The following is a 24,596-nucleotide window of genomic DNA, read 5'->3' on the forward strand; positions in this document are numbered from 1 at the left end:
AAAGTGTTCGAACGGTTACCCCAAACGGCGTCATCCCTAACGGGAGAAAACAAGTCCACACCAAAGTTAAAGGGGGTGATTATGCAATATAGTTGAATTATAAGTACGCAAATAAAATATCGTACTCCTGGAAAATGCACAAAATGCCTCACGCGTCCATTCGGATAAAATCATCAAAATTATAATCTCTTGTAACTTTCTGTCTTCTGAGGGTGAGAGCAGCAGCGTTGAAGCAGACAGCGGATGTTTCTTAGAGTGCAGTTTGGATTTTGCTGATGGATAAACTTGGTTATTAGGTACAAGCAAGACAAGAACCAGAACAAGAATGGCTATAACAATTGTAGCAGCAAAGACGGATCCCATTTGTGTTTCGAGTGTCGCGAAGAAAATTCTGAAAGCTAACTCTGAGTGTAAGTGATGAAAACTTTTCCTGAATCTTTTGGTTTTTGTTTTTTCTTTTTTTTTTTTTAATTTCCTGCTGTCTGCTTATTTCATATGTTCATATGCATAACTGCTTGTTGCGTTGCCTCGTTTCCAAGTTCCTTGAGTTCTCCTCAACATTAGCCTCTCTTGCCTTATTTTATTCAGATATTTGCTCGTTACGATGAGTAACACTGTACTCATGTAGCTTGGGACACAAAGAAAAATGCTAAATGCCAAAAGAAAGAAGGAAAGACTATAGAAACGACAGCATGTTTTATGTCCCTTTTTTTTGTTTTACTTTTGGCCACTAGTAGCATTAAAATAATAGTAAAGAAGTCAAATTTAAGCCTTATCCGTGCTAAAAAAATAGAGTAGAGGTTTAGCTAGCTAAAGAAATGAGAGAACCACGAGAGAAACGGCAGCAGTTTCGCTTTCCATTTCTTTAACTAATTTAAATAATAAAAAAATAAATAATAATAAAGAAATGGAATAACGATATAATAAAATACAAAGCTTATCCTCTAACCAAGTTTCCTCATCCACTCCTCTCTCTCCTCACGGCAAAGCACTATCATCATTCACGGCGAGTGCTCTTTCTGTCTCTCCTCCTCCTCACGGTCTCTCCTACTCACGGAAAGCACCCTTTCCCTCTCTCCTCCTCATAGAAAAGCAGCACTGTTTATGTCTCTCTCCTCTATTACGGGCTCACGGCAAAGCAGCACTCTCCCTCTCTCTCGGCTCTCTTGGCAAACATTAAGTAAGCAAAATCGTGCTTTTTTTCAACTTGTTATTTTTCTTTTACTTTCCTTGCATTTTCTCGGCAAACAATAAATAAATGTCATAAACAATGCAAGATATGATAAACTTCCGTGATTTTGTGTAATAAGCTTCTGGAATTTATTTTTTATTTTTTTGACATTTCTTTTGCAGGTTCGAAACTAATTGAAAAACAATTGATTGGTGTTCTAATTTTTGTTTTGACATTTCTGTGAAAGATTTAGTTTTTGGTAGGTGTGGGCGTGTTGGATTTATATAATATCATTCCAACTCAGGCCCTTAACATCCATTAGTATTCTTATCAGATCCGGAATGCAAAGTGTTGGGTGAGTGTCATTCATCTGCACTGCAACTTTTTCAGGAAAATTTTCCCAATTCACAGGCTCCCCTAATCTCCCTTCATACCGTACAATGATATCTTGAACGGAGGCAGAGCATAGAGTATATTGTTGCTTCAACCGAAGAGTCTTTCTTGCTATGTATTCATCCCCAGGATATAATACATAGCAAATCTAAACACAACAAAAGTTTTTCAGTCCACATAGCATACTCGTACCAGTACAAATGTGGAAAAAGAAGCACATGGATTCATTTATTATCCATACTTTCTCAACATTTGTGATAGCTGCATATGCTTTAGCATGATCTCCTGTATTGAAAGCATGTAAATCAAAGTCTTCTGCAGCAACTTTGGTAGACCAAAGGCGAAGGTTTAATGTGGTTTTAGTTTTATATCCGGGAATTGGGACATCATAGGCAACATCCATCACATTTTCTCCTCCAACCTATTTTTTACGTCCATCTGGCCCTAGAATGACTTCACCATAGAATTCCACGGGATATGACACATCATTTGTAACAATTTCTCAAGGACTGCCAATCTGCAAAGAGATACTTCAATTATTGGACATATTGCCAATCTGCTACAAATAAATTAACTAGTTCTACTAATAATAAGAATTATAAACCCAACCTCGAGCCAACTTTCTGCAACTTCTTCCTGACCATCTTTAGTGATGAGTTGTTTAAACAAGCCATATTTGTATCTAAGTCCATATCCCATGCTGGGTAATTAAGTGTAGCCAAAGAGTCCAAAAAGCAGGAAGCAAGCCTTTCTAAGCCTCCATTTCCAAGTGCAGCATCCAGTTCCTTCAGTAATCAAATGACAAGTTTAGAAGAAAATCCCCTAAACTCACAAAGTAAGACGTCAACTTCTCTGATTGTATGATCAATTGACAGCTATAGATTCACAAATGCACTTGTAATTAATTCTGAAAATTATTTTTGGAGCAGAGTATAGCAAAATTATCTGACCTGCCTAGCAACATCTTCTAAATTGTGACCCAACTTTCTTAAAGCCTCTGTCCATGAGACCCCGACAACTCCAAATTACCTATTGCATTTAATAGTGCTCTACCCTGCAACAATATCTTACCATAATGAATAACATTAGCTGGAAAGAATGCAAATCAAGAGTGCTGCTTTGCCTTGAGCCCCTGACAGAGGAGAGAGACGAAAACAATGCTGTTTTGCCGTGAGGAGGAGAGACAGAGGAGAGACGGAAAGGGTGTTTTGCCGTGAGTAGGAGAGACCGTGAGGAGGAGGAGAGACGGAAAGAGTGCTTTGCCGTGAACGAGAATGAGTGCTTTGCGGTGAGGAGAGAGGAGTGGATGAGGAAGCTTGGCTAGAGGATAAGCTTTGGATTTCATTTTGTCGTTATCCCATTTCTTTAGTCATTTTTTTTTATTGTTTAAATTAGCTAGAGAAATGGGAAGCGTAACGGCAGCAACTGCTGCTGTTTCTCTCGTGCTTCTCTCATTTCTCTAACTCTTTAGCATTTTCCAAAAAAATATAACCCGAGCGCAAGATCTGCATCACATTCACTTTGTTAAAGAAAAAAAAAAAAGCGGCCATTTAGTGACGAACAAAGCCGCCAGTGGCACCAGCCAACAACGACCTTGTTGACAACAGAGGAAATTGTTGTTGGTTAATTGATAAGTTTCCCTTTCCCATTAGATTTAAATAAATTAGTTTATGGATTTTTTTATTTATTTAAATTGTTAGATTTTTTTTTTTTTAAATTTAAATTGCTAGAAACTGAATGGATTAAACTTTTACTAGACAAAAATTTTGGAAACTTGTGTAATTACTTATTCTTAATACAAATGTTAATTATTTTGTAGGAATTGAGAATTTAGAAAATGAGCATACATTTGAAGGGTTACAAGAAATAGGAGCTAACAATGTGTTTGAAAGTGTGCAACCGAAAAAATATGAGTTAACGTTTGGGATGTTATTTGATAGTTATAAGGAAATCTTCGTGTTTTACAAAGACTACAGTAAAGAAGAGAGGTTTCCCGTGAAGGTGCAAACTAGTAAGAAAGGGAGCAATGACTATCAAGGGGATAAGTCGTCGTTGGTGTGATTGTTGTTGGCCGGTGCTACCGGCGGCTCCATTCATCACAAAATGGCCTTTTCTTTTCTTTTTTACTTAACTAATGCACAAATCTCGCTTTTGGGTGGGGGGGGGGGGTTGCTATGAGAGGATAATGTTTTTTAGTATTGATAAGGCTCAAATTTCTTGTTTTTTGGCCTTTTTTAATTATTTTGCTGCTACTAATAGCCAAAAGTAAGAGAGAGAAGGTGGCGTGAAACGGCAGCCATGCTGCTGTTTTTGTCGTCCTTCTCTATTTATTTTGGCCATTTAGCATTTTCCTTTGTATCCCAGCTATATGAGCAATAATGTGCTAGCTAGAAGAATTGCGGTTTCGCATGTGGAGGAAAGCTTTATTTACTTTTAGATAAGGATATCTAGGTAGCATCTTCTTTTTCATGGTTGCCTATAAGAGCAGACTAATTCTGAAACTGTTGATATCTCTCGTTTTAGGTTTTTCATTTAGTTGATTATCTGGTAATGGGTAATATGGTGTTTCTTGGCATGTAGTAACCCATAAGTTCTCTCGTATGTGCCACTAGCTCCCATCTAAGAGTCGTCTAGACTATCTGTGGCAAGTCCTTATCTCCAGGAGGCAGGATTAGTTATGTACATGACAATCACATGTGGAGAAAAAGTCTTTGCTCCTTGTTTCTCCAAAAATATTTCATCTTAAATGAGGATATAGAATTAAAGTACTAACCAATTATTAATCGGCACCTTATTATTGCATTGATTAATATAGATGTGTCCCCTTGATATTAAACTATGTAATTATAGACATTGTTAAACATAATATTAAATTTGTGAAGAACCAAAAAGAAATGAAGATGGCTATTTCAGCAAAGGATTGCTAGGCGAATAGCTAATGCCATCTGTGCATTTTCAAAGCTAGTGGCCAGAACAGAGAGAATCTCTAATTGTTGTAGCAGGCCAAGCAATACCATTAAGCATAGTACTAGAGAATCTATCAGACGGAAGACTTGAAACAGAGATGTCAATAATTGTTAGAAGTAGTCTACATAAACTACAAAGACGAAAATGCTGACTGATGCGATTATTTAACAGGGAATGAAGCTCTCCTTGTTAACAAATGCAATCCGTCTGGGATACTATAATAGGGCAAATGGCTAATCTGAAATCAGTCCAGCTTTAATTTTAGCCTTCAATGAACTTTTTCCAGATCTATATTAGGTAGGAATGAACAGTAAAAATAAGAACAAGAATGTTCAAATAGAAAAGAACAACACAAAATAAGTTAACCGTTGAGCGAGAGATGCATTATGAGGACCATTGTGGCCTGTGAATACTGAGATTTAGCTTAGAATCCTGGCTGTTGTGACCGAATTTATGTTTTGATCTTTATCATTCAATAATTTAACCTAGTTCATTTGCTTTTTTTCCAAAACTACATAATTGCATTTTTTGTTTCAGCATCTTTATGTACTTCCTTCCTAATGCTGTCCTTCATCAACCTTTTCTGTTTCTTCACTGCTTCCCTGTGGAAAGCAGATAAACTGCATTCGAGGACTCATGTTGTTCTGCCTCCTGTAGAGGCTGCATCAAGTCGCCGACATGTTATATCTTGTAGTAGTACTGCATTGGTCGCTATTCTGACTTTCAACTGCGGCTTAGCTCCTTTACCAGTTCAAGCTGAAGATATGTCAAATGGCCAAGATGAAAAAGAGGAAGGAGTTATTGGAGCCATCAAATCACTTTTTGATCCAAATGAGAAAACGAAATCTGGGAAAGTTCTGCCAAAGGCTTACTTGAAATCAGCAAGAGAGTTGGTGAAGACACTGCGGGAGTCACTAAAGGAAGATCCTAAGGATATCGCTAACTTTAGGCGCAATGCAGATTCAGCAAAGGAGTCTATTCGAGACTATTTGAGCAATTGGAGGGGACAAAAGACGGTGGCTGGTGAGGTATGTATATTTGGCTAACTTGTATGACTTCGAAGCACTCGTATGTTTTATGGGGTTGGTTCCATATGAGTTACTTGTACCTCATTTGCAGGAATCTAACGTTGAGCTAGAGAAAGCAATTAGATCCTTGGCTAGCTTCTACTCCAAGGCAGGCCCATCTGCTCCACTTCCAGGAGAGGTTAAATCTGAAATATTAAATGATTTAGATACTGCTGAAAAATTTTTATAGTTGCCTTCCCATCTTAACCTTGATGTATATCATTTTAATTTGCTTGTGCATGTGTATTTCAGAAATCCAGGCTGCTTTCTTTCCATGCCTTTTTCCTTAACTGAAAACTATAACAGTAAGGACAAAAATCCATATTCAATTCTACCATTTGTTCCACATTCACATCATGCCGTCACACCAACCAACCGTGAGGTCGAGGATTGCTTTGAGGTTTAATGCAGCATTATTTGATTTACATAGTCCCGAGTGTCTGTCAAGTTAAAGATGCCAAATTCTTCAAAACGTTGCAGTCCCGAGTAAACAAAAGCAAAGCAACATTCAAGATTTACTGGATCCATCTTCATTGACGCATACTTGACATTCAGCAAGATAATTTTATAAATTACAAAATCCATAACCCAGCAAATACCAATTACATATCCCGAACAAAAAGCTAGTAGAATGATTTATTGCCTCAAGATCATACTGTTCTGGTTTTTAACACCTATACTCTACCGGACACAATTTAGTCATCAAGAAGGCAAGATTGCTTTAAATCTCCTCAACGTTCGCGGGACACACTAGAGACAGGAGCAACTCTCTGCCCTCCATATTTGTACTTGTTGAGCTCGTCTCATCAGAAGGTCTAGAACAGATGAAAAGATTTGAAAATTTCTTGCCCTGATCAATTGAAGCAGCACATGTCCCAGTAATGATATGAGAGTGAACCACCAGAAATCAAAAGAACACCTTTTAATGCATATGGTAGGAGCCGGTGATGAAGTTATAACCCTCTTAACAATAATCTTAAGGCTACATGAAGAACCCCATCCCCAGTCCATGAATCCCGTGAAGTATCAAGATCGTAGTAGAACCCCTTTTGAGCTGCAAAACAAACACCATTCAACTTCAATAAACTTTAGACTTTAGTTTTATGTGTCCTGATGTCATCTTAACTTCATGAAATAAATAAATAAATGAACACTTCAAATAAAACGTTCATTTAACTATACATTTACACGGGACTTTAATGCACTTTAATGCGCTACAACTAATAATGAAATTACACTATTGCTTATGTTTCTATCCTCAAATTTCTCACCAATTACGGCTATGTTTTTGAGAAAAGGATTATGCACTCAAAAATCATTGCAACTTGTTTTTTTTTTTTTCCAAGAAGTAAAGCAAACCTTGGTATAGTTCCACGGCGACGTGGATCATACTCTGTTGCTTGTCGGAGAGCCCTAGCAAAAGCTTTGAAGGTTGCCTCAATAATGTGATGAGAATTTTTTCCAGCAAGCTGTGTTCAACCATTATTTGATTACTCTTAAAAACTCAAGTGGAACAAAAACAAAAGAATTCATAAATATTAGAGGCCCACTCTTCTGAGCAAAGACCACAGACATAATTCACCAAAATTAACAAGATTCTATAATTTACAAAGAAATTCAAACAAAATGCTCAGAACAGAATTTAAAATTTGCATTCAGGTAGCCATAAATCCAGTTGACAACGGAATATAATTTGTCCAATACAATGAGCATAAAGGGCATCGTTTAACCACAATTAATTTTTAGTTCCTAAACAAACAAAAAAGTTTCAATGATTTAAAGTTGAACACACCAAATTTATGAGGCTCTCGGCAATTTACCTGTCGAATATGAAGAGTCATTCCAGAAGTGTTCACCAAAGACTGGAAAAAGTGCTCCACCAACTACAAATAAGAAAGTTCAAAAATATTAAAAATAATACTGGTAAAATAAATCCAACAGAAAATAGAAAGAAACAGAAACAACAGCTTTAACTATACCATAATTTAAGAAACTCTTGAAGATGCACAAAGTATAATATCAACTTGACATCTCCACAGAAGAAATTTCAACAATAATTTATGTATGCAACAGATTCAGATATCTAAATGTATAAGGATGGAAGTAAGAGAAAAGCAAAGTACTTGAGTGTCGTAAGTTCCAACTCTCTGTGTGGGAATTTGCAAATCATAATTTAAATGTGGCCGTCCAGATAAATCCTGAAACAAAGTAATCTCGAAATTTGAGCATTCTTTCAAATTCACCAAGTAGATAAAATGTATAACCATAACTATGCCTCACGAAAACATAAATATATATACAAAAAGAGAGTGAGACTCAAGATCTCAGGTAAAATGAAGCCTAAAGCCCTAAATCCTCTCACCTGTGCAAAAAGTCAACTTTCACACACTAAAAAGAAGATTCTCATCAGTAGAACCGAGTCTTAAGGATCATCCACATTTCCATTACGCATTCTTCTTTTACAGTAATATCTCAAAAAAAAAGATAGCTTTTCTAAACACTTAAAAATCACAGAACCAGCAAGTTATTAATGGCTCCAGGTTATAATTTGCAGGCTGAAGGCAACAAATTTTTTTACTTGTAACTTTCTCATGATTTACATTAATTCTAGTGAAACTTCGATAAACCTATCAAATTTATCCTAACCGAATGTCATTCTTTTCCCTATAGTTCATATAAATATAGATCTTAAAGTTCTCAACGTAATCTTGTTAATCCTCAGCTAATCAGCAGAATATGAAACAAGCATACCAATGAAACATGAATCAAAGCTTCATCAAGAGGAGCTGTAAAATCACCAAACCGATTAATTCCTTTCCTATCACCAAGAGCCTGCAGCAATGCCTGCACAACAAAAGTGCTAATTATGCAACAAAATTTCATCTTGCTTGAACATAAAAAACAAAACTAACACCGTTTTGAATAGTTACCGTGCCAATGGCAAGCCCAACGTCTTCATTGGTATGATGATCATCAATGTGAATGTCTCCGGTTGCCCTCACGTGCACATCAAATAGCCCGTGCGAAGCCAGTTGCTAAATACAAATAGAACCAAAAAAAGAAAAATCAATACGGAAGCAAATTTAATAAACATTTTATTACAAATAAAGAATATAATAATAAAGAGAAAGTAAAATACATCAAGCATGTGATCTAGGAAGGGAATGCAAGTGGATGAATCAGCAACGCCAGAGCCATCGACGTTAATCTTCACAGAAACGTTGGTCTCTTTCGTGACTCTTTTCACTTCCCCAATTCGACCTGAAATAAGACAAAGAACAATAGTTCAAAAAAGCAAACACCAATAAATTGAAGTTAAAAAAATGAAATCAGAGTCAAAAGCAGGGGTTTGACCAGAATCGACGGCAGAGGAAGTTGAGGCGGACCCGTTGTTGTGTTTGCTGTCGCCGTCTGGGTTTAGAGAGGCGCGTGGTGTTGTGAGGGAGTTCATGCGGCGCGTTGAGGAGCAGTATTGTGTGGAGATGGGGAGAAGTTTACGAGAGAGATTGGTTTTTGGTTTAACGAGGAGCCGGCGTGAGGACGTGGACGAGATTGAAAGGCGAACAAGGCGAGCTGGGACCGAGAGCTCCATTTTACACACTATCGTTTCCAATGTCGCAGAGAGAGTAGCAACGCCAACACGGCTTTTGCTAAAACGCAGCGTTTTTTCTGTTTCTGATCCTCATTACTAGCAGTATTATTGAAAAAACAAATGGAGAAAATATTTTATTTTTTTAATCATCTATCAATAACGTTGGTCGTGCGCCAAAAGGAATGATGAATCGAATTTGAATGAAATCTTAAATGAATTGGGTAAAAATTTTATTAATTTAATTTTAAATTATTTATTAAATAAATTGAAGTATTAGCATTTTTATTTGTTCGTTTGTTAAATACATATTTGTTTGATTTATTTAATTCATTTAGGTGAAGTAAATTTTGTTTTATTTACTATTTGTTTATATAACAAATCCATAAAGATTAAATTGAATATAAATTCATTTATAAAATTATAATTAATAAATAAAAATTAAGCAAAATAAAATATAAAAAGACCAAAAATTTAACATCCCACAAAATACAAATTTATTATCATTTATAATTATTATGTTAACCTTCAAACTAAATTTTTTTTTCATACATATTTAAGGATAAATAAGTAATTTAATTAAATTAAATGAATTTTAAATTAATGGATTGCATTCGATTTATTTATAAACGAACAAACGAATCAATATTTTTAAATCCGAATTCAATTCGTTTAAATAACTAATTGAATTGAATTTATTCATTTATTAAATAAATCATTTTTTTAAACCCAAATCCATTTATTTCGTATAAAATCAAATCGAATAAACGAATACTGATGCTAGTAAGAGTAATTGACTACAACTCTCTTTTTAAAGAAAGTTGGTGACACTTTCTCTATATGCATAATGAAAGTCAGAGGGTTAAAAACAAGCATTTGCTTAATTTACATAATTTACAATCAATAAAATAATGTAAAAATGGCGAGTAGAGTAATAGGACTAGTAAGTGAATTTTACCTTATTGTAGATTATATTAGAAATACCCTAAAAATAATATATTAAAGTTGAAATATTAAAAAAAGATATATTATAGTTGTAAATATGTGAAGTTAAATTCACAACCACATACCTTGAATTAAAAAAAAAAAAAAGAGAAACAAAAAAAATACAAAAATGAACTTTTTTTTTTCTTTTTTTTCTTTTTCTAGTTCTGCAATTCATAGCCAAAACCCAAAAATGAGAGGGGCGAGAGAAGAAAGAAAGATAAGACTATTTGAAAACTAGATGACATTGAACTTAAAATATATGAATGTGATACAAAGAAGGCCTATGAGCTTGGTACAATAGGGGCTCACTATTATCAAGAAGTTTTTTAAACTAGTTACAGGAAAAGCTTGCTCAAATGTCACTTGCCTCAAATACATCATCTGTCATGTAGTGAGCTTGCTTGACATTTTCACATATTTAAAGAACGAATTGCTACATATAAATGAAAAATTAGCGCTCCGCAGAGAAGCTATCAACTTGTAGACTCAAAACTGATTCCATTATTTACACTTCGAACGGCACTTGCTTTTCACCGCTTTTCACCTTTCGACAGAAAATGTGCTATTACAGCAGCAACAGCAACTTCTTAACCAAGACCTCGCAGAAAAAGCACTTCTTGCATGAAAGGAAAAATTTTAAGCCTCGGAAATGGTGCTAGAGCCTGAATGTCCTTTCCTTGGAATCACTAGCATAGGAGTTAAAACCATGCATGAAAAGGTGCAATTTGAGATTGAGAGAGGCAGTACAGCATACAGAACACCTGGTGTCTGAGCTATGTGCATATCAAGCAGAGCTAGATTCGGCTTTCCCCGCAGGCACATCATTGGATGGATGTAGACTACTTTCTTCACAACGTGCTGCTTCAGAACCAGCTTCCGAAGAGGCAATTGATTTTTGTCCCTCTGCACCTTGTATGGAAGAACTCACATCACAGCTATCAAACCTAGTTAGAGGGTCAGCAGGAATTCCATTGCCGGCATCAGTGGCATTCTCTTCAGTAATTTCCCCAAGAGAAAAAGCAACTTCGGTATGTTTGTCATCAGAACTATCCGCTTTACAGGGTAGAGAATTATCTTCAAATGGAGAATCTGATGACCATTCATGTTGCATATGTGGTTCTTTGAGATCAGTTTCAGAGACAAGGCATTCCGTCTCAGAAGCAGATTTAGGCTCAGCTGACTTATTCTCCAACTCTGAATCGGCAATTATGCTCCCTGCAACTGAAATGGGAATTTCAGGTTCATCAAATGGATCGATGTTGTTATCTAATCCATCAGTGTCAACTTTAGCACCATCTCTACATGACTGAACACCATCTTCAACTAACTTGTCCCCAGACTGAAAATCACCACATTTTAACTGTTGAACCATGACTGGCTGAAGAACTTCAGGAGCAGTAGCATTGACATCTATTGCAAGGGCATCATCATTGCCAACCTCTTTAGTAGGCTGGACTTCATCTTTGACAGAAGAATCCAATTGTGCTTTGGTTTCTATCTGTAGCATACAGGGACTAGAAGCAGATTCAATCAATTTGTCATCTGATTGTGAATCAGAACAAACAGTCCTCTCTACAGAAACTACAATTTCAACTTCATGTGAACCAGCAACATTAACATCTATTGCACGGGCATCACCCATATCATCAGCATCTTTGCAAGGCTGAATGTAATCTTTGATATGAGAATACGAGACTTGTTTATTTTCCGTCCCTTTTGCAGTGTTAACCATGCCCAGATCAGAAGGACAATTAATCCCTGAAGCAGATTTCGCTGACTTGTCTGCTGATTCAGAAGCAGGCATTTCCTGAACTGCGTCAACATTTTTCACTTCTTGGGCAGCAGCACCCACATCACTGGCATTATCTATATCACACTCTCCAGTAAACTTAGTGTTAACATTAGCAGGCGAGTCCGAGTCAGGCTTATTACCATTCTCCAGGGTATAATAACTCCTGTCGCCAGAAAAAAGACATTTCTGGTCCAGATCAGATTCGGCTAAATTATTCCCTGATTGAGAATCAGGACCAACAGATTCCGCAGCAGCAATGGGATTTTCAACTTCATGAGAAGCGGCAACATTGACATCTATTGCGTGATCAACATCCATAACAACCTCTTTACTAGATTGAGTTATATCTACATCAGTAGAATCTGACTCTGGTTTAATTTCTGTGTCTCTTATTTGACTTGTTTCGGAGTTGGAAAGACACTTGCCATCGGAAGCACATTCAATCTTGTCTGCAGATTTGGAATCAGCACATGTCCCCTCAACTGAAACATAAGCTGGTGAAGAACCACTCAGCGTAGAGTTACTATTTGAGGAAACACCTGGACATTTGGAATCAAAATCTGAAGCAACAACTACACCATTTATGGCATTAGGATGAAGCAGATCACTACCAGAAGACTTATGAGAATCATGCTCAGTTGAGGAATCTAAGTCAGCTTTATTTTCCATCTCAGGAGTAATTTCATGCTTGACTTCTAGTTCCTTTTGTTTTGAACCTGTGGTTCAAAAAAGGCTTAAGCCAAATGACAGGATGAAAACATATAGTTGAAAGTAAAAGAGAATACATATGTGAAATAGAACCTTGGCTAGCAGAAATGTTCTCCTTGATGCCTTCTTGCTCCAGTAGCAGTTTCTGTAACATGTCTATACCAGGGAATACCAACATATTCAAGGATCTCATTTCTTGCTTAAGTGATTCCTCAAGAGAAGTGAAACCAAAAACTCTAGTCCATGTATGCATAAGTTCAGCAATAGCAGGGATAATCAGTTTCTCCACCTTGAGAGAGCAGAGAGCCTTCAGATAAAAGTTAACATCAGTTAAAGTAACCAAGTGGATAAAAGGCAAAAGCAAACAGACAAACAGACAAACAGACAACAAAATCAGATATTTGACAAATGAATTCAACACATGCGCAAGACGTAATTTTGATAACTTACTGACTCAAGGGCACAGAAAAGTCGGCGGCACATTCCTTGACGCCTATATATATGGCGGGTACCAATGAACGGCATCTCTGCTAACTGGGTCCCATGGAACCTAGTCAGGCAAGAGCATTAAAATAATAACATTATCAGCATAATTGCGCACACATTGTAGATCTCAATAGCAAATTAAACCAGAACTTCTAGGCCAAATAGAAGCCTGATTAGGTATAAACCAATGTAAAAATATGATCTCATGAACATGTTTGTCCCCAGGCATAGGGGGACCCCTATAAGAAAATCCCAACCCTGAAACCGCTCCTTCATGGTAAACACCAGAACACTATGCAGAGTATGAGAATTGTAAATTTCAGTTGTTCTGTTGAGAATATTCACAGAAATACAATTCCAATGGAACCAACATTTCCTAAAATATTGTGAGATATCACTTTCACCTAACAGCAAGTGAAATTGCTAATCGCTATTATAATATCTTATTTAAACAACAGTAGCCCCTACCATTCTAAAGTTCTATTGCATCAATAAAATTATATACAAAGATATTGTCCCCCCCCCCCCCCCCCCCCACCAAAAAAAAAGCCTGCCAGATAACGTTGTGAAATTTTCTATGCAATTATTTTGACAGATATCCAAAACAAAATAACAAAAAAGAAAACAACAAACCATGTCAATTTGAATAATAATGACCAGAAGCAAAAGAGGCATTGTACCGGATAGATGCTGCAGAAATTATTTCATCTCCCCTCTCTAGAATGGCAGTGTAGAAGCCACTATAATTGAGCCGATTGAAGTTTGATCTTAAAAAAAAAAAAATCAGGGAACTTCTGCATTACAATAGAATTTAAATCCCTTTCCAAAAGAAATGAAATTTGAATCACGATTGCAAAGAAATTATATTGTCTGAATAATCCAGCAAAAGGCTACACTAACAGACATCTTGTAAAACACACAGATACATACAGAAGAAATTATGCATTCACGATTTCTCAAGGAAAATAAAAGTGCATGCATAAAATAAATCAAAGCAAATTCAATCTTAAACAACTAATTACAAGTCACCAATATTGAACAACCAGTCTTTTTAAGTTCAAAATTCATTTAACATACAGAGAGTGGATTTAAGAAGCTTGCCCATTTTCAAATTTAATAAATATGCTTGGTCATATTTCCACAATAAAACAAAGATAGAACCATGCTGACTAGTTACTTTTCACCAGATCATCATTTCGACATCAAATCGTAAAAGTGATAGCATAAGATATCAACTAAAATATGATCGCATAAAAGGAATCACAATACATGGATGAGAGGTGGTGAGTTAATGAGCATATAACAATAATTTACAACCATGTAACAAAAGAAAGCTATCAATTATGTTTAAGTGGTATCAACTCAAGCGAGAAACACAAGGAAAACCAAGTAACAAAATATTTCCTGCTTACCCAGAATTATAAAGAACGTTATGAATTAAATTGATACCACTCCGCCGGTCAACAATTGGCAAAAAGCATTCATCCATAACATTGAGCGCCACAGCTAGCTTAGAATTGCATTCCACCCTTTGAGGAAGACCTCGGAGAGATGTATCTGAATCTTCATCTGATCTATGGATAAGGGACCATGAAAGCCCTGCTTCCAGTTCATGTTTGACCCCGAGATATTTCTGCAAATGTTCAGACAGCTGTAGAGGCAGAAAATGGAATTCAAGACATTACCTTAATGGATGCAAGTTTGAAGAATCAACTCTTACGCTACCAAAAAGTCAAGAAGCCAACTAGAACAATGCAACGGATAACCCCCCCCCCCCCCCCCAACCACACAAAACATGCCCACACAATTGAAACAGAATTGTGCTTTCACTCCAAAAGACAGGCAAATTATATGTAGTAACATTAGGACAATAAAATGTAAGCAATAAGGTGAGGTAGAAAGGGAAGAAAAAAAAATTCCAGGAACAAAAACCCAAAGTACAGCCTTCATTTAACTCAAATATTATAACTCCAGAAAACTAACATGTTTCTCAGGCAACCGCTCCAAACGAGAGTTTTTTTTTTCCGGTTTTCTTTTTTGGGGTCAGGAAACAAAGTATATGACCACATCTGCTCACAACAAAGGGATCGCCTGTTCTAGAAACCCTAAAAGGGATCTAGAATTTACAAAAATTATGGCTCAGCTCAAAACTTATAAACAACAAGAGATCCTTGGGCTAAAACACAACAAAAAGCTTCCCCTTCAAACCAAAGCTCTCAAATAATGACATAAATTTGCAGTGTTACAGTTCAGCACCAAGTATCATAGATGCTTAAAGGTTGACCAGATATGGATAGAATTACATGCTAGTAAACCAGCTTTACTTTAATGAAGGAACAAAATTAAATCTTGTTCTTAAGTCCAATTTACAAATTCAGAAGACTGCCAGACTGCCATCCTTGAATGTGGGTTAATGTTTGTCATATAAACTGAAATTTCTAACAACAGATCTAGTTTCTGGCAAATAAGCATCGCTAAAAGAATAACCAAATCTTTAAGAAAATAATAGACTACATAGCAGCACACCAAAAAAAAAAAAAAAAAAAAAGGATCATTACCTTTGTTAGAAAGGATGCTACATAAGCAAACAAGACTGAAACCCTCACCTTCAAATGCTATTGTTTTAGAAAAGGAACAGAAAAAGGAAAAAAGAAGTAGAAGAATAAACAAAAAGAGAAGACACATTAAGTTTAGCCTGGCAGGAAAGAACGCTTTATGCCACAAGATACTTAAGTACTCTCATACCATATACAACCAAGTGTAAACTACATGGGAATAGAATGTCAATCCAAGTAGAAGATAACTAAGAATTTTTTCTCCCCCCCCCCCCCCCCCCCCCCCCAAACCAAAAGAAAAAAAAAACTAAATTGAGAGAAGCAAGAAATTGAAGATACCTCTTGACATTTCCGCCCACAAAAAGAAGTGACCAAGCCAGTCAAATTGTCAGAAAGAGCATCCATCTCCTGCATGCATAATTTGTGATCTACAGAAGTGGAAATGAATGCTATAATTAAAAACTTAGGCTAAGAAGAAACACAAGTAGGTAAAATTCTATAAGCAAACGACAAGAGTGAGAAAACCAAGAACGAGAGAGAGAGAGAGAGAGAGATATACATTTTTTCTCACACATGGCGCAAGGCAGCAGTGCAGAAGTGGTAGTATCATCTCCTTCAGCATCATCCTCACCAGCAAGCCCACAAAATTTACATGTACAATTTGGACAGTGCCAGTCGCCAGGAGGAAGCATCTGCAATATAATTTTGTGAGCTAGTTCGGAATAATATGGTGTAATTCCCTTTCATAAGTAAGATGCGTCAAATTCTTTTCCCCGGAATGGGGGAAACCTCAGCCAACAAACACTAATGCCTAGTTCAGATCACCTAATCAGTTGTATAATTTGTCAGGTCAACCATTTTGGCAAGTTAGTTCAAGCTACTCATAGCAATGCAAACCAAAAATACCATGGGAACACTAAGAAAACAGTTCCCACATGAGTACGAGCACTCAGGCAGGATTGCATGGGGCAAAGGTATTTTCAAAGGAGTTTCCATCACCCTAATTCCTTTAAACTGAAAAACCTTGCACCTTTTCTTTTTTGGGAGTCTCCAATTATCAACTTGACTGAATTAAGGGATTATCTTTCTTATATTGCATCACTAGTGCTTAACAAAGAATTTCCTATCAGCCCTAATTAGAACCATGCAGATTATCCCACCTCCTTTTCTGGTTTCTTATAACTGCTCAACCGCTAAAAGTTTTTAATTCCACTACTCCATAACTGTGACCCCAAAAGGAAAATAAAAACAAATTCATTAGAGGCATTCAGATACCTAAATATTCAAGTAATAATATGTTACTCCTGCACATTTCAGAGCCTTTTCTTTATTCATTAACCTTCACTAAAATTAAGAATGACCAATTGGCCCACAACAAAATAATGAAGGAAAAACTAGACTGGAGAAGAAAGAAATTCCCCTAATAATTATGCTAAATCTAATGTATGGTACCTGTATATCTAGGCAGCTCTGATGAAATGTTGATGGGCAACCATCACAACAGATCAAATCCCCACCATCTCCACATATGCCACAAGTATCATCATTTGGATCATCCCCATCAACATCTACCGACTCAAAACCAATGCTCTCAGACTCTTTTAATTTATTCCATGCATCTATTTGGCATTGCAGAAGGGAAACCCCTGAGTCCAGATAGATGTTTTGGAATGGTTGACGCAATTTGCTTCCAGCATGAATCTCGAACTTCGAAACAGTGAGGATTTTACTGCAACAACCACAATGAATGCCATCTCTTGTAATCCAACCCTCCAACATTACTTTTGTCCGTCGACGATTCATATATTGCACCTTTTGGCTCAACTGCACGGTCCCAGAATCAATCAACCAGGAAAGTAATGTCAGCTTCCCAGCATATGGAACAAAGCCATCAGTCTCTGAATTTGGGCCCACATTTGAATTCCGAATCAACAAAGTACATCTACCAAGTTTTCTACTTTTCCTTCCATGCAACTGATGAGAACCAGATGTGGAAGATGGGTTTTCATCAGTGTCTGGCAAATGAGTAGAACTCAGACCTTTTGGATTCTGGCTGACCACACCATTCTCATTCATTTTACTCTTGGATGATTTGCCACCCTGCTTTAAGAACGAACTTAGTTTCTCTTCATGGTTACCACTGCCCATACTGTCCTCATCACGTCTGGCACTTGAAGTTCTCCTTGCAGAAGTTTCTCTCGTGCTGAAACTCTGACTGCCATCTCTTTGCTTCTTTTTCATTTCTTTCTCAATCTTCTTTCGTGTTTTCCTAGTTAATTGGCTAAGAACTTCATCTGGTAAGGGAGTGAATGGAGAACCATCGGCACTTGGTTTGGCTTCATCTTCTTCATCATTTAATTGCTTCGTAAGTGCATCATAGGCCTTGATGATGGACCAGTAAGCTGTTCCAGTGGGGTTAATGTACACTGCATCCAGGTAGTCTCTGTTCTTTCTAGGTCTGTAATCTATTGTCCAGCCAGCTTCCACAAGCATCCCCCTTATCCGTTCGCGTAGTTTTTGCTTTTCCGTGCCACTACCGCGCCTAGCCTTCCCTTCCTTGATCCTGGATAACGTGAGCTTTCCACCAGGAGTTTTTTCACTTTCAGAACTAACCTCTTTCACAGATTTACAAGCTTCCATTCTCTTTGGTCCCAGCTTCGGTGCAGTATCACTGTCAGCTGAATCAGAGTCATCATCCTTACTCTTTTTAGTTGATAGAGATTTTCTCAAATTAAGTTGATTTTTCTCTTTCCTAAGAAATGAGCAAGGTTTCTCAAGAACTTCTGTTTCTAAGTAAGATGAATGATGGATTGGAACATTCCTCTTAACTTTATCTTCAATTCTAGAACTACTACAATTTGCTTCAGTACCCGCATGATCAAAACTTTTCACAGGTTCACCTACCTTTTTCTTTTTGTTCACCATCACCTTTAGAACTCCATTTTTCCCCTGAAGCCTAATGGGTCCATCTGAATTCCCCGAGTACTTCTCTCTCAACAAGGATATAGGTGAACGACCTGCATCCCTATCCATCCCAAATCTATTCATGCCACCTTGATTAAAGCTATTAGTCCTCTCAAAATACAAATTCTTTCGCTTATCAACAACAACTTGTCTACCTGAACCAGACTCCAATTCCCTCTCAATTCCTCCTCTTCCTAATGCCATTGAACCCCCAAAAAACCTTCTTCCCCCAATATCCCTTCTTGTATCCCCCAAATGTTTCTGACTCATCATTATTTCCTTGTCAGACCCATCATACTCATCAAACTCAAACACATCTAACCTATTCCTCTTCCTATCACTCTGCCCCTCAGTTCTACCAAATAAACCATCCTCATTACGTCTTACACGCTCCACCGTATCCCTATCCCTATCTCTTTCCCGGTTCCTACCAAAATCACTCTCTTCCCCGACAACAACCTTCTCTAAACCACTCAAACCATTACAAACCCTTATTGTCTCAGGGCCCACCCTCCTACGAGGAGGCATTAACAGCTCATCACTCGAACCAGAATCACTCATAACCATCCTAGGCCTCTTTTTTCCTTTTTTTGACCTGAAACCCTTTTGAGCCCCCGAAGAACCAGCCACACTAACATCGTCACTCTTCTTTCTCACAATTAAACAACCTGAAGAGCTCCTATTCTTCACAACAATCCCTGATTGATCGCCAGATCTCCTACTCTCCGCCATAAACTCCAATTGATTAGCACAAACCCTAAACTTTGAAACTTTTGTCTGTAACCATTCCAAATTCACCACAAACACCAAACCGAACTCTACAGTTCAACACTTTCTTTCATAATTCACAATCAACCCCCAATTACTCCACGAAATCAGAACAAATACAGTGATTACAAACCCTCAATCTCTCTCGATCAAAATATTGCGCCAAAAACCACCAGATCTGAAGCAAAACTAAAACCAAAAAATAAAAAAAATGAAAATAAAGAAATAATTAAACGCCTTTTCTGATTTTTCACGTTAAACAAAACGTCGACGGAACGGAAAATAGACAAAGAACAATACCTCGCCGGAAGGCTAAGGATTCCGTTAAACGCAATTTGACGGCAAGAGCCACCGTTTGCTGACGTAATAATTTCCCGGCGAAGAAAACAAAGAGAGAGAGAGTTTTTGGGTTTGGTTTTTTTAATGTCCCTTTATAAATAAACTAAAACCATCGTGCTCTTTTCACTATTCCCTTTGGTTTTTTATTTTTATTTTTTTCATATTATATTTTCGGGTTAATTCTTATATATATATGTACACGTGTTTTCAGTAATTACATTTCGCACAAATTTCCCTCCAAATCTTGTTTTATGATTAGTCCGAAAACCAAGCTGGACAGTAAATACCCGCACTGATATTGCCACGTACTATTGGCCCCGCAACGTTTCATTACTTGGCAGGATCAGGGATGGTTGAAGCATAATGCTGACTGTGTTTTTTTTTTTTTTAATTTATTTTATGGTTGGACTGCATTAGTACTGTGTTGGGGGATATTTAAGAAGAAAGTGAAGTGAAATCGCGGGAGGTAGCGCGTGAGAGAGAAGGTGGGTGGCATCAGAGAAGGGTATCTGAAGCGCATTTTAGGTGAAGAAAAAGCTGGAACTGTTCCCCCTGACGAGAACGAGATCGGGGTTAATTTCCCTGGGATTCAGTCCTCAAATAGGGGCAATAGGGGAATAGGGCACTGGGTGAGTTTTGGTAAAAAACAAGGCTGTTTCAGTTTTTTTAACCAGAGTTGAGTTGACGGATGCCTGTAGCTCTTGTCTCTTTTTTGTAGTTTTGTTTCCAACGTTCTTGTTTGACATTTTGACCGCAGCAATTTAGAGGCATCAGCAGCGTCCAACCATCGTGTGGGCCCGGCCCATTTTTTTCAACTAAATCAGAAGCGGCCCGTGATGCGGACATGATCCAACCTTAACTTTGCGGGCCTAGTTTTCCCCGTTCTTAAGCAGAATCTTGCTTGGTACAGTATCGATTTGGATGCAATGTATGCCACAAATCTCTTTTCTTCATTTCACATTGCAATACTAAAAAGAAATTCACTGATCTAATGACCATGAGCATGGTTTAATTAATTTGTACTCAAAAGAAAATCAACGAGTCGAGTAAATTATCCCACTAACAACTATGCGATCCATGAAACACTGTGCGCCCAAGGCCCACGCCACCAACCATGGACCTCCCAGCACGGAGGATTTTTTTTTTTTTTATTCGAGAAGATGCAATAAAGTAATGAAAAATTCAATTACCATCTCCAGCGAAAGTGACTATAATATAATTTTTTTTTTTAAAAATAAAAATATTATTTTTAAGTGATGGGAAGGCAATCTCAAGGCTCTATTTTGAGGATTTGTATTGTTACGTGGTTGATGTGAAATGAAACTACTAGTTATCAACCGCTTTGACAATTTTATTCCAAAAGCACCAATAGACTCAGAGAAAGTACCTCTTTATTTCACTAAGAAACATTTTCCCTCCAGGTACTAATATTATAGCAAACATCAAATATAATAATGTCTCATAGAAATACAAAAGAGCTAAGCCACTCGCTAGTTATTTAATAACTAAAAGAAAGAGCGAAGGAACTATTCGTGCTATTGGAAGAAGCCAAGTTTAAACGCTCTAAGGCCTCACTTCTTCTTCTTGCCAGCTTCAGCCTTGGCCTGCACAAAGGTATCGACTGTTTAAGTTGATGACAGAAATTGAAAAGAAAGGGAAAATAATAATAATAATAATAATAGTTCTTAAAGGAAATAGCTTTAAATTTCATCACCTTCTTGACACCTCTGATCTTCTTTTGCCTGTTTTTCCTCTCTTTCATCTGCTTCCTTGACTTCTCAACCTTGGTAGCCAGTCCATTCTATCATCCATCAAACAATTATGAATCAACGGTACGTTTTTATTTTATTTTTGGGGTATTAAACCATTTAGTATCCGAATATTACATTGAGTCCCACTAATTCAGATTCAAGTCTAGTAAGACCATTAGGGTGACAAAGTTCTCCAAATATTTAACGTAATTGCATTCCCAAGCCTTTGTTTTTATTTTAATTTTTAACAATTTGAGATTTTTTTTTCTTTTAAACTGTCTGAAAGCCACTCAATTAATTTTAAGTTTAACTCCATTGAAACATTTTCAACAAATCAAACAAGTGAAAATACATAATATTTTCAAGGATAAAGATCCTCTCCTGATCTGAGCTTTTAATGATCTTGTGCCATGTGTATTTAAGTGATAGTGTATGGATATAATTTAACTTCTTTATTTTCTTTATTTATTAACTACCAATTACCCATGTGAATTTTTGCTCAGGAGAAGATCAAATCATGAGATAATCATAATCTTATTTTCAAAGCCTATAAATTATATGATATTAAAAAAAAAAAGTAAATTCGCTAATCATTTAAGTGAAACATAGTAGACTAAGAGATAAATTAAATTTAAGTATAGAATATAATTAGAGATACCATAAATAAACAAGCATTAAATTAATTAATTACCCTGATTAGCCTGTACTTGGGCTCAAACTTCTTTGCACTCTCAACAGAGTCATAGATGAGGCCAAACCCAGTTGATTTCCCACCTCCAAAATGTGTACGAAATTTGAACACAAATATAGCATTCGCATCCCTCACATCATACATCCTCGCCAATTTCTCCTTCAACTCGGCCTTCATCGTCGCCAAGCAGGAAATTAAACACGAATTAATATCAATAAACAAACAAAATAAGAATACAAAAATATCTACAGAACTGATCAGGATCGAACATCCACAGAGATATTTTATGAACATAGGATCGTCGGCACCTGATAAACATTAAATATAAGCTAAATTAATACCTTTGAAACATTGGCTCGACCTGGATGCAGAACATCGATAACCTAACGTGTCAAAAACAGCCAAAATAATATTTTCATCAGTTTAGTTTAGTTATCACCATTCCAAAATAATTAAATTAATTTACTTTTAAACCATTAGAGATCAAAATAATAAATAATCATGCAAGTGAATAATCAAAGTCCATTTTACATTTTCTCAGGATCCAAACAGTGCATCAAAACAATCGAAAAAGTTAAAAAAAAAAAAAAAATTTGAGAGCTCACAAATTGTTTCCTCGACAGAAGCCTGTTGGTCATGAACTTTCTGGTTCGGATGGTGATCGCCTTGTCAGCCATTTATCTGCAAAATTGAAAAATTCAATCGTTGATTAATTATAATACACGAGAATAAAATCGAATGACTTCGATTACTGTACGTAACGAAACCCTAGTTTATGACTTGCTTACGTCTCAATGAATCAATTGCACTGCAATGCAAAGCAAGGCTCAAGTGTCCGGCATGAAATGGTGCAGATGGCACTTAATTAAGGGAGGCTGCTGCTGACGGTTCAGAGATTCGTGGACTAACTGTTAGCTATGGACTTGGGCCAAAAATACTATATAGGCCCTTACTCTATCTTATTAGACTCCATTGAAAAGCGATAAGGCTCTATATCGGTAACGTGTATGGTCTGATTACGTGCGAGGATTGAGGACTATGTTATCTTCAATTTTTGAAACTTTTGCCGAGTAGGTAAGGAATTTTGGGATATAAATTAATCCCATTATCTTTTAGTTTCACTATTTTCTTAAAAAAAAAATCAAATAAAGCTCTATTTGCATGAAAATGGCCAGTAGTGCTAAGTGTTTCAAAATTAACGTCCCATACCAAAATTGTATTTTACAAGTAGTTTGTTACAATTTTTTTTCATTAATTTAGGGTAATGAAAATTCAATTTTCTCTTCGCCCATAAGAGTTGGGTTTGAACATCAAACCTCTTATTTTTACTCAAAATATTTTATTAATCATATCCGAAAGGTTTCACTATAATCCCAAAATTTTTGCTTTACATAAAATATGTTAAAATACTTAAGGAATAAAATTTACAACTAATTGGGAGACGTAATAAAAAATTCAGAAAATACAACTGCATAAAAAATACATTGATGGAGCCCCATGGAGTTTTTTGACCGTGTATTAATTATTAGGAGGAGATAGGTCGTTTTGTCACTTGTGTGAGTCATATATTAATCATTAAAGTCAAGGAGAAAAAGCTCTAATCGACTTAATGCATATATTTAATTACTTCATGTGATCCAACACACAGTATAATCGACACAAATCAGAGAGATTAATTTTGCATTAAACTCAAAGCTGTGATGGCTACGGCTGACGTGACAGAAGCCCACCGACATTAATTTGGACTGCTTTTAGTACGGACGCTCTGCATTTGTCCTTTTTTTTTGCTTTCTTTGAATGGGATCCAACGTGAGGAAGTTGCTTTGCAAATTGTAAAGTCGCTTTTTAAAAGAGAGTAATAAAGGCATCTTTATACGTGTAACGAGAATGGATTAATTACTTTTCTTTGTTCCAATAACTTTAGTTTACATGTCTCGTACGCAGCCAGCAGCCAGCAGCCAACGATGGAAACTAATATTGAGAAACTATAAACTAGTATTAAGAGGACCTAAGCTAGATGCATTTAACTGTAATTTACGACGTCAAAACCTGCATAATTTGTGCGTGAGGCCTAAGTTACGGCTAAAAATAACTTATCATTTGTTATATTAAGAAATTAACGGGTTAAGTTGTGTTGTGTCGGTACGTAAAGTTTAATTTACGGTTAAAATTATAAAATTAGTCGTATGTATTTAATAAATTTTATTATTAATTTTAAAAAATTAAAAAATCTGCCAAACATTTAAGTTAACTTTTAATTTTTTTTTAAAAATCCCAAACGAATTCCTAATAAAATAAATTTCATCATCTAATAGACTAATCTTTTAATTTAGATATTAAAAATCTTGAGCCTAACACTAAATACTAA

General features: G+C 36.4%; 4 protein-coding genes across 12 annotated transcripts; 1 reads left to right on the top strand and 3 right to left on the bottom strand.

Moving 5' to 3' along the window:
* The first annotated feature begins 124 nt into the window (after positions 1-124).
* On the top strand, positions 125-5,932 carry LOC102627996 (photosystem II D1 precursor processing protein PSB27-H2, chloroplastic). 7 transcript variants are annotated; one of them, XM_052437220.1, is made up of 4 exons: positions 125-410; positions 589-1,180; positions 5,069-5,559; positions 5,651-5,932. In XM_052437220.1, the coding sequence occupies exons 2-4, from the start codon at positions 1,105-1,107 to the stop codon at positions 5,786-5,788; spliced, it is 705 nt and encodes a 234-aa protein (XP_052293180.1). In that variant the 5' UTR covers positions 125-410; positions 589-1,104; the 3' UTR covers positions 5,789-5,932. The 7 variants fall into 7 exon arrangements, with proteins under 7 accessions (XP_052293180.1, XP_015389135.2, XP_052293191.1 ...); XM_052437231.1 differs by having other exon boundaries at positions 127-410; positions 5,147-5,559; XM_052437236.1 differs by having other exon boundaries at positions 127-410; positions 5,189-5,559.
* Positions 5,933-6,127: 195 nt separating this feature from the next.
* Positions 6,128-9,307, bottom strand: LOC102628679 (imidazoleglycerol-phosphate dehydratase 1, chloroplastic). Its single transcript, XM_006489322.4, has 8 exons — positions 8,953-9,307; positions 8,738-8,859; positions 8,529-8,633; positions 8,350-8,442; positions 7,722-7,796; positions 7,419-7,481; positions 6,958-7,067; positions 6,128-6,652 (listed from the first exon to the last, which is right to left on the bottom strand). Exons 1-8 carry the CDS (start codon positions 9,188-9,190, stop codon positions 6,625-6,627), a joined length of 834 nt encoding a protein of 277 aa, XP_006489385.2. The 5' UTR covers positions 9,191-9,307; the 3' UTR covers positions 6,128-6,624.
* Positions 9,308-10,398: 1,091 nt separating this feature from the next.
* On the bottom strand, positions 10,399-19,917 carry LOC102627500 (uncharacterized). 3 transcript variants are annotated; one of them, XM_052439471.1, is made up of 9 exons: positions 19,748-19,917; positions 17,168-19,636; positions 16,275-16,407; positions 16,055-16,143; positions 14,573-14,793; positions 13,841-13,927; positions 13,125-13,224; positions 12,768-12,981; positions 10,399-12,682 (listed from the first exon to the last, which is right to left on the bottom strand). In XM_052439471.1, the coding sequence occupies exons 2-9, from the start codon at positions 19,409-19,411 to the stop codon at positions 10,959-10,961; spliced, it is 4,812 nt and encodes a 1,603-aa protein (XP_052295431.1). In that variant the 5' UTR covers positions 19,412-19,636; positions 19,748-19,917; the 3' UTR covers positions 10,399-10,958. The 3 variants fall into 3 exon arrangements, with proteins under 3 accessions (XP_052295431.1, XP_006489381.2, XP_006489380.2); XM_006489318.4 differs by having other exon boundaries at positions 14,573-14,811; positions 17,168-19,625; positions 19,748-19,916; XM_006489317.4 differs by having other exon boundaries at positions 14,573-14,811; positions 19,748-19,916.
* A 1,243-nt stretch (positions 19,918-21,160) lies between these two features.
* On the bottom strand, positions 21,161-23,182 carry LOC102627216 (40S ribosomal protein S24-1). Its single transcript, XM_006489316.4, has 6 exons — positions 23,017-23,182; positions 22,834-22,909; positions 22,570-22,611; positions 22,229-22,399; positions 21,501-21,587; positions 21,161-21,390 (listed from the first exon to the last, which is right to left on the bottom strand). Exons 2-6 carry the CDS (start codon positions 22,903-22,905, stop codon positions 21,358-21,360), a joined length of 405 nt encoding a protein of 134 aa, XP_006489379.1. The 5' UTR covers positions 22,906-22,909; positions 23,017-23,182; the 3' UTR covers positions 21,161-21,357.
* Positions 23,183-24,596: the final 1,414 nt, after the last annotated feature.

The sequence above is a fragment of the Citrus sinensis genome, chromosome 1 (assembly GCF_022201045.2).
Source record: "Citrus sinensis cultivar Valencia sweet orange chromosome 1, DVS_A1.0, whole genome shotgun sequence".
Taxonomy (NCBI): Eukaryota; Viridiplantae; Streptophyta; class Magnoliopsida; order Sapindales; family Rutaceae; genus Citrus; species Citrus sinensis.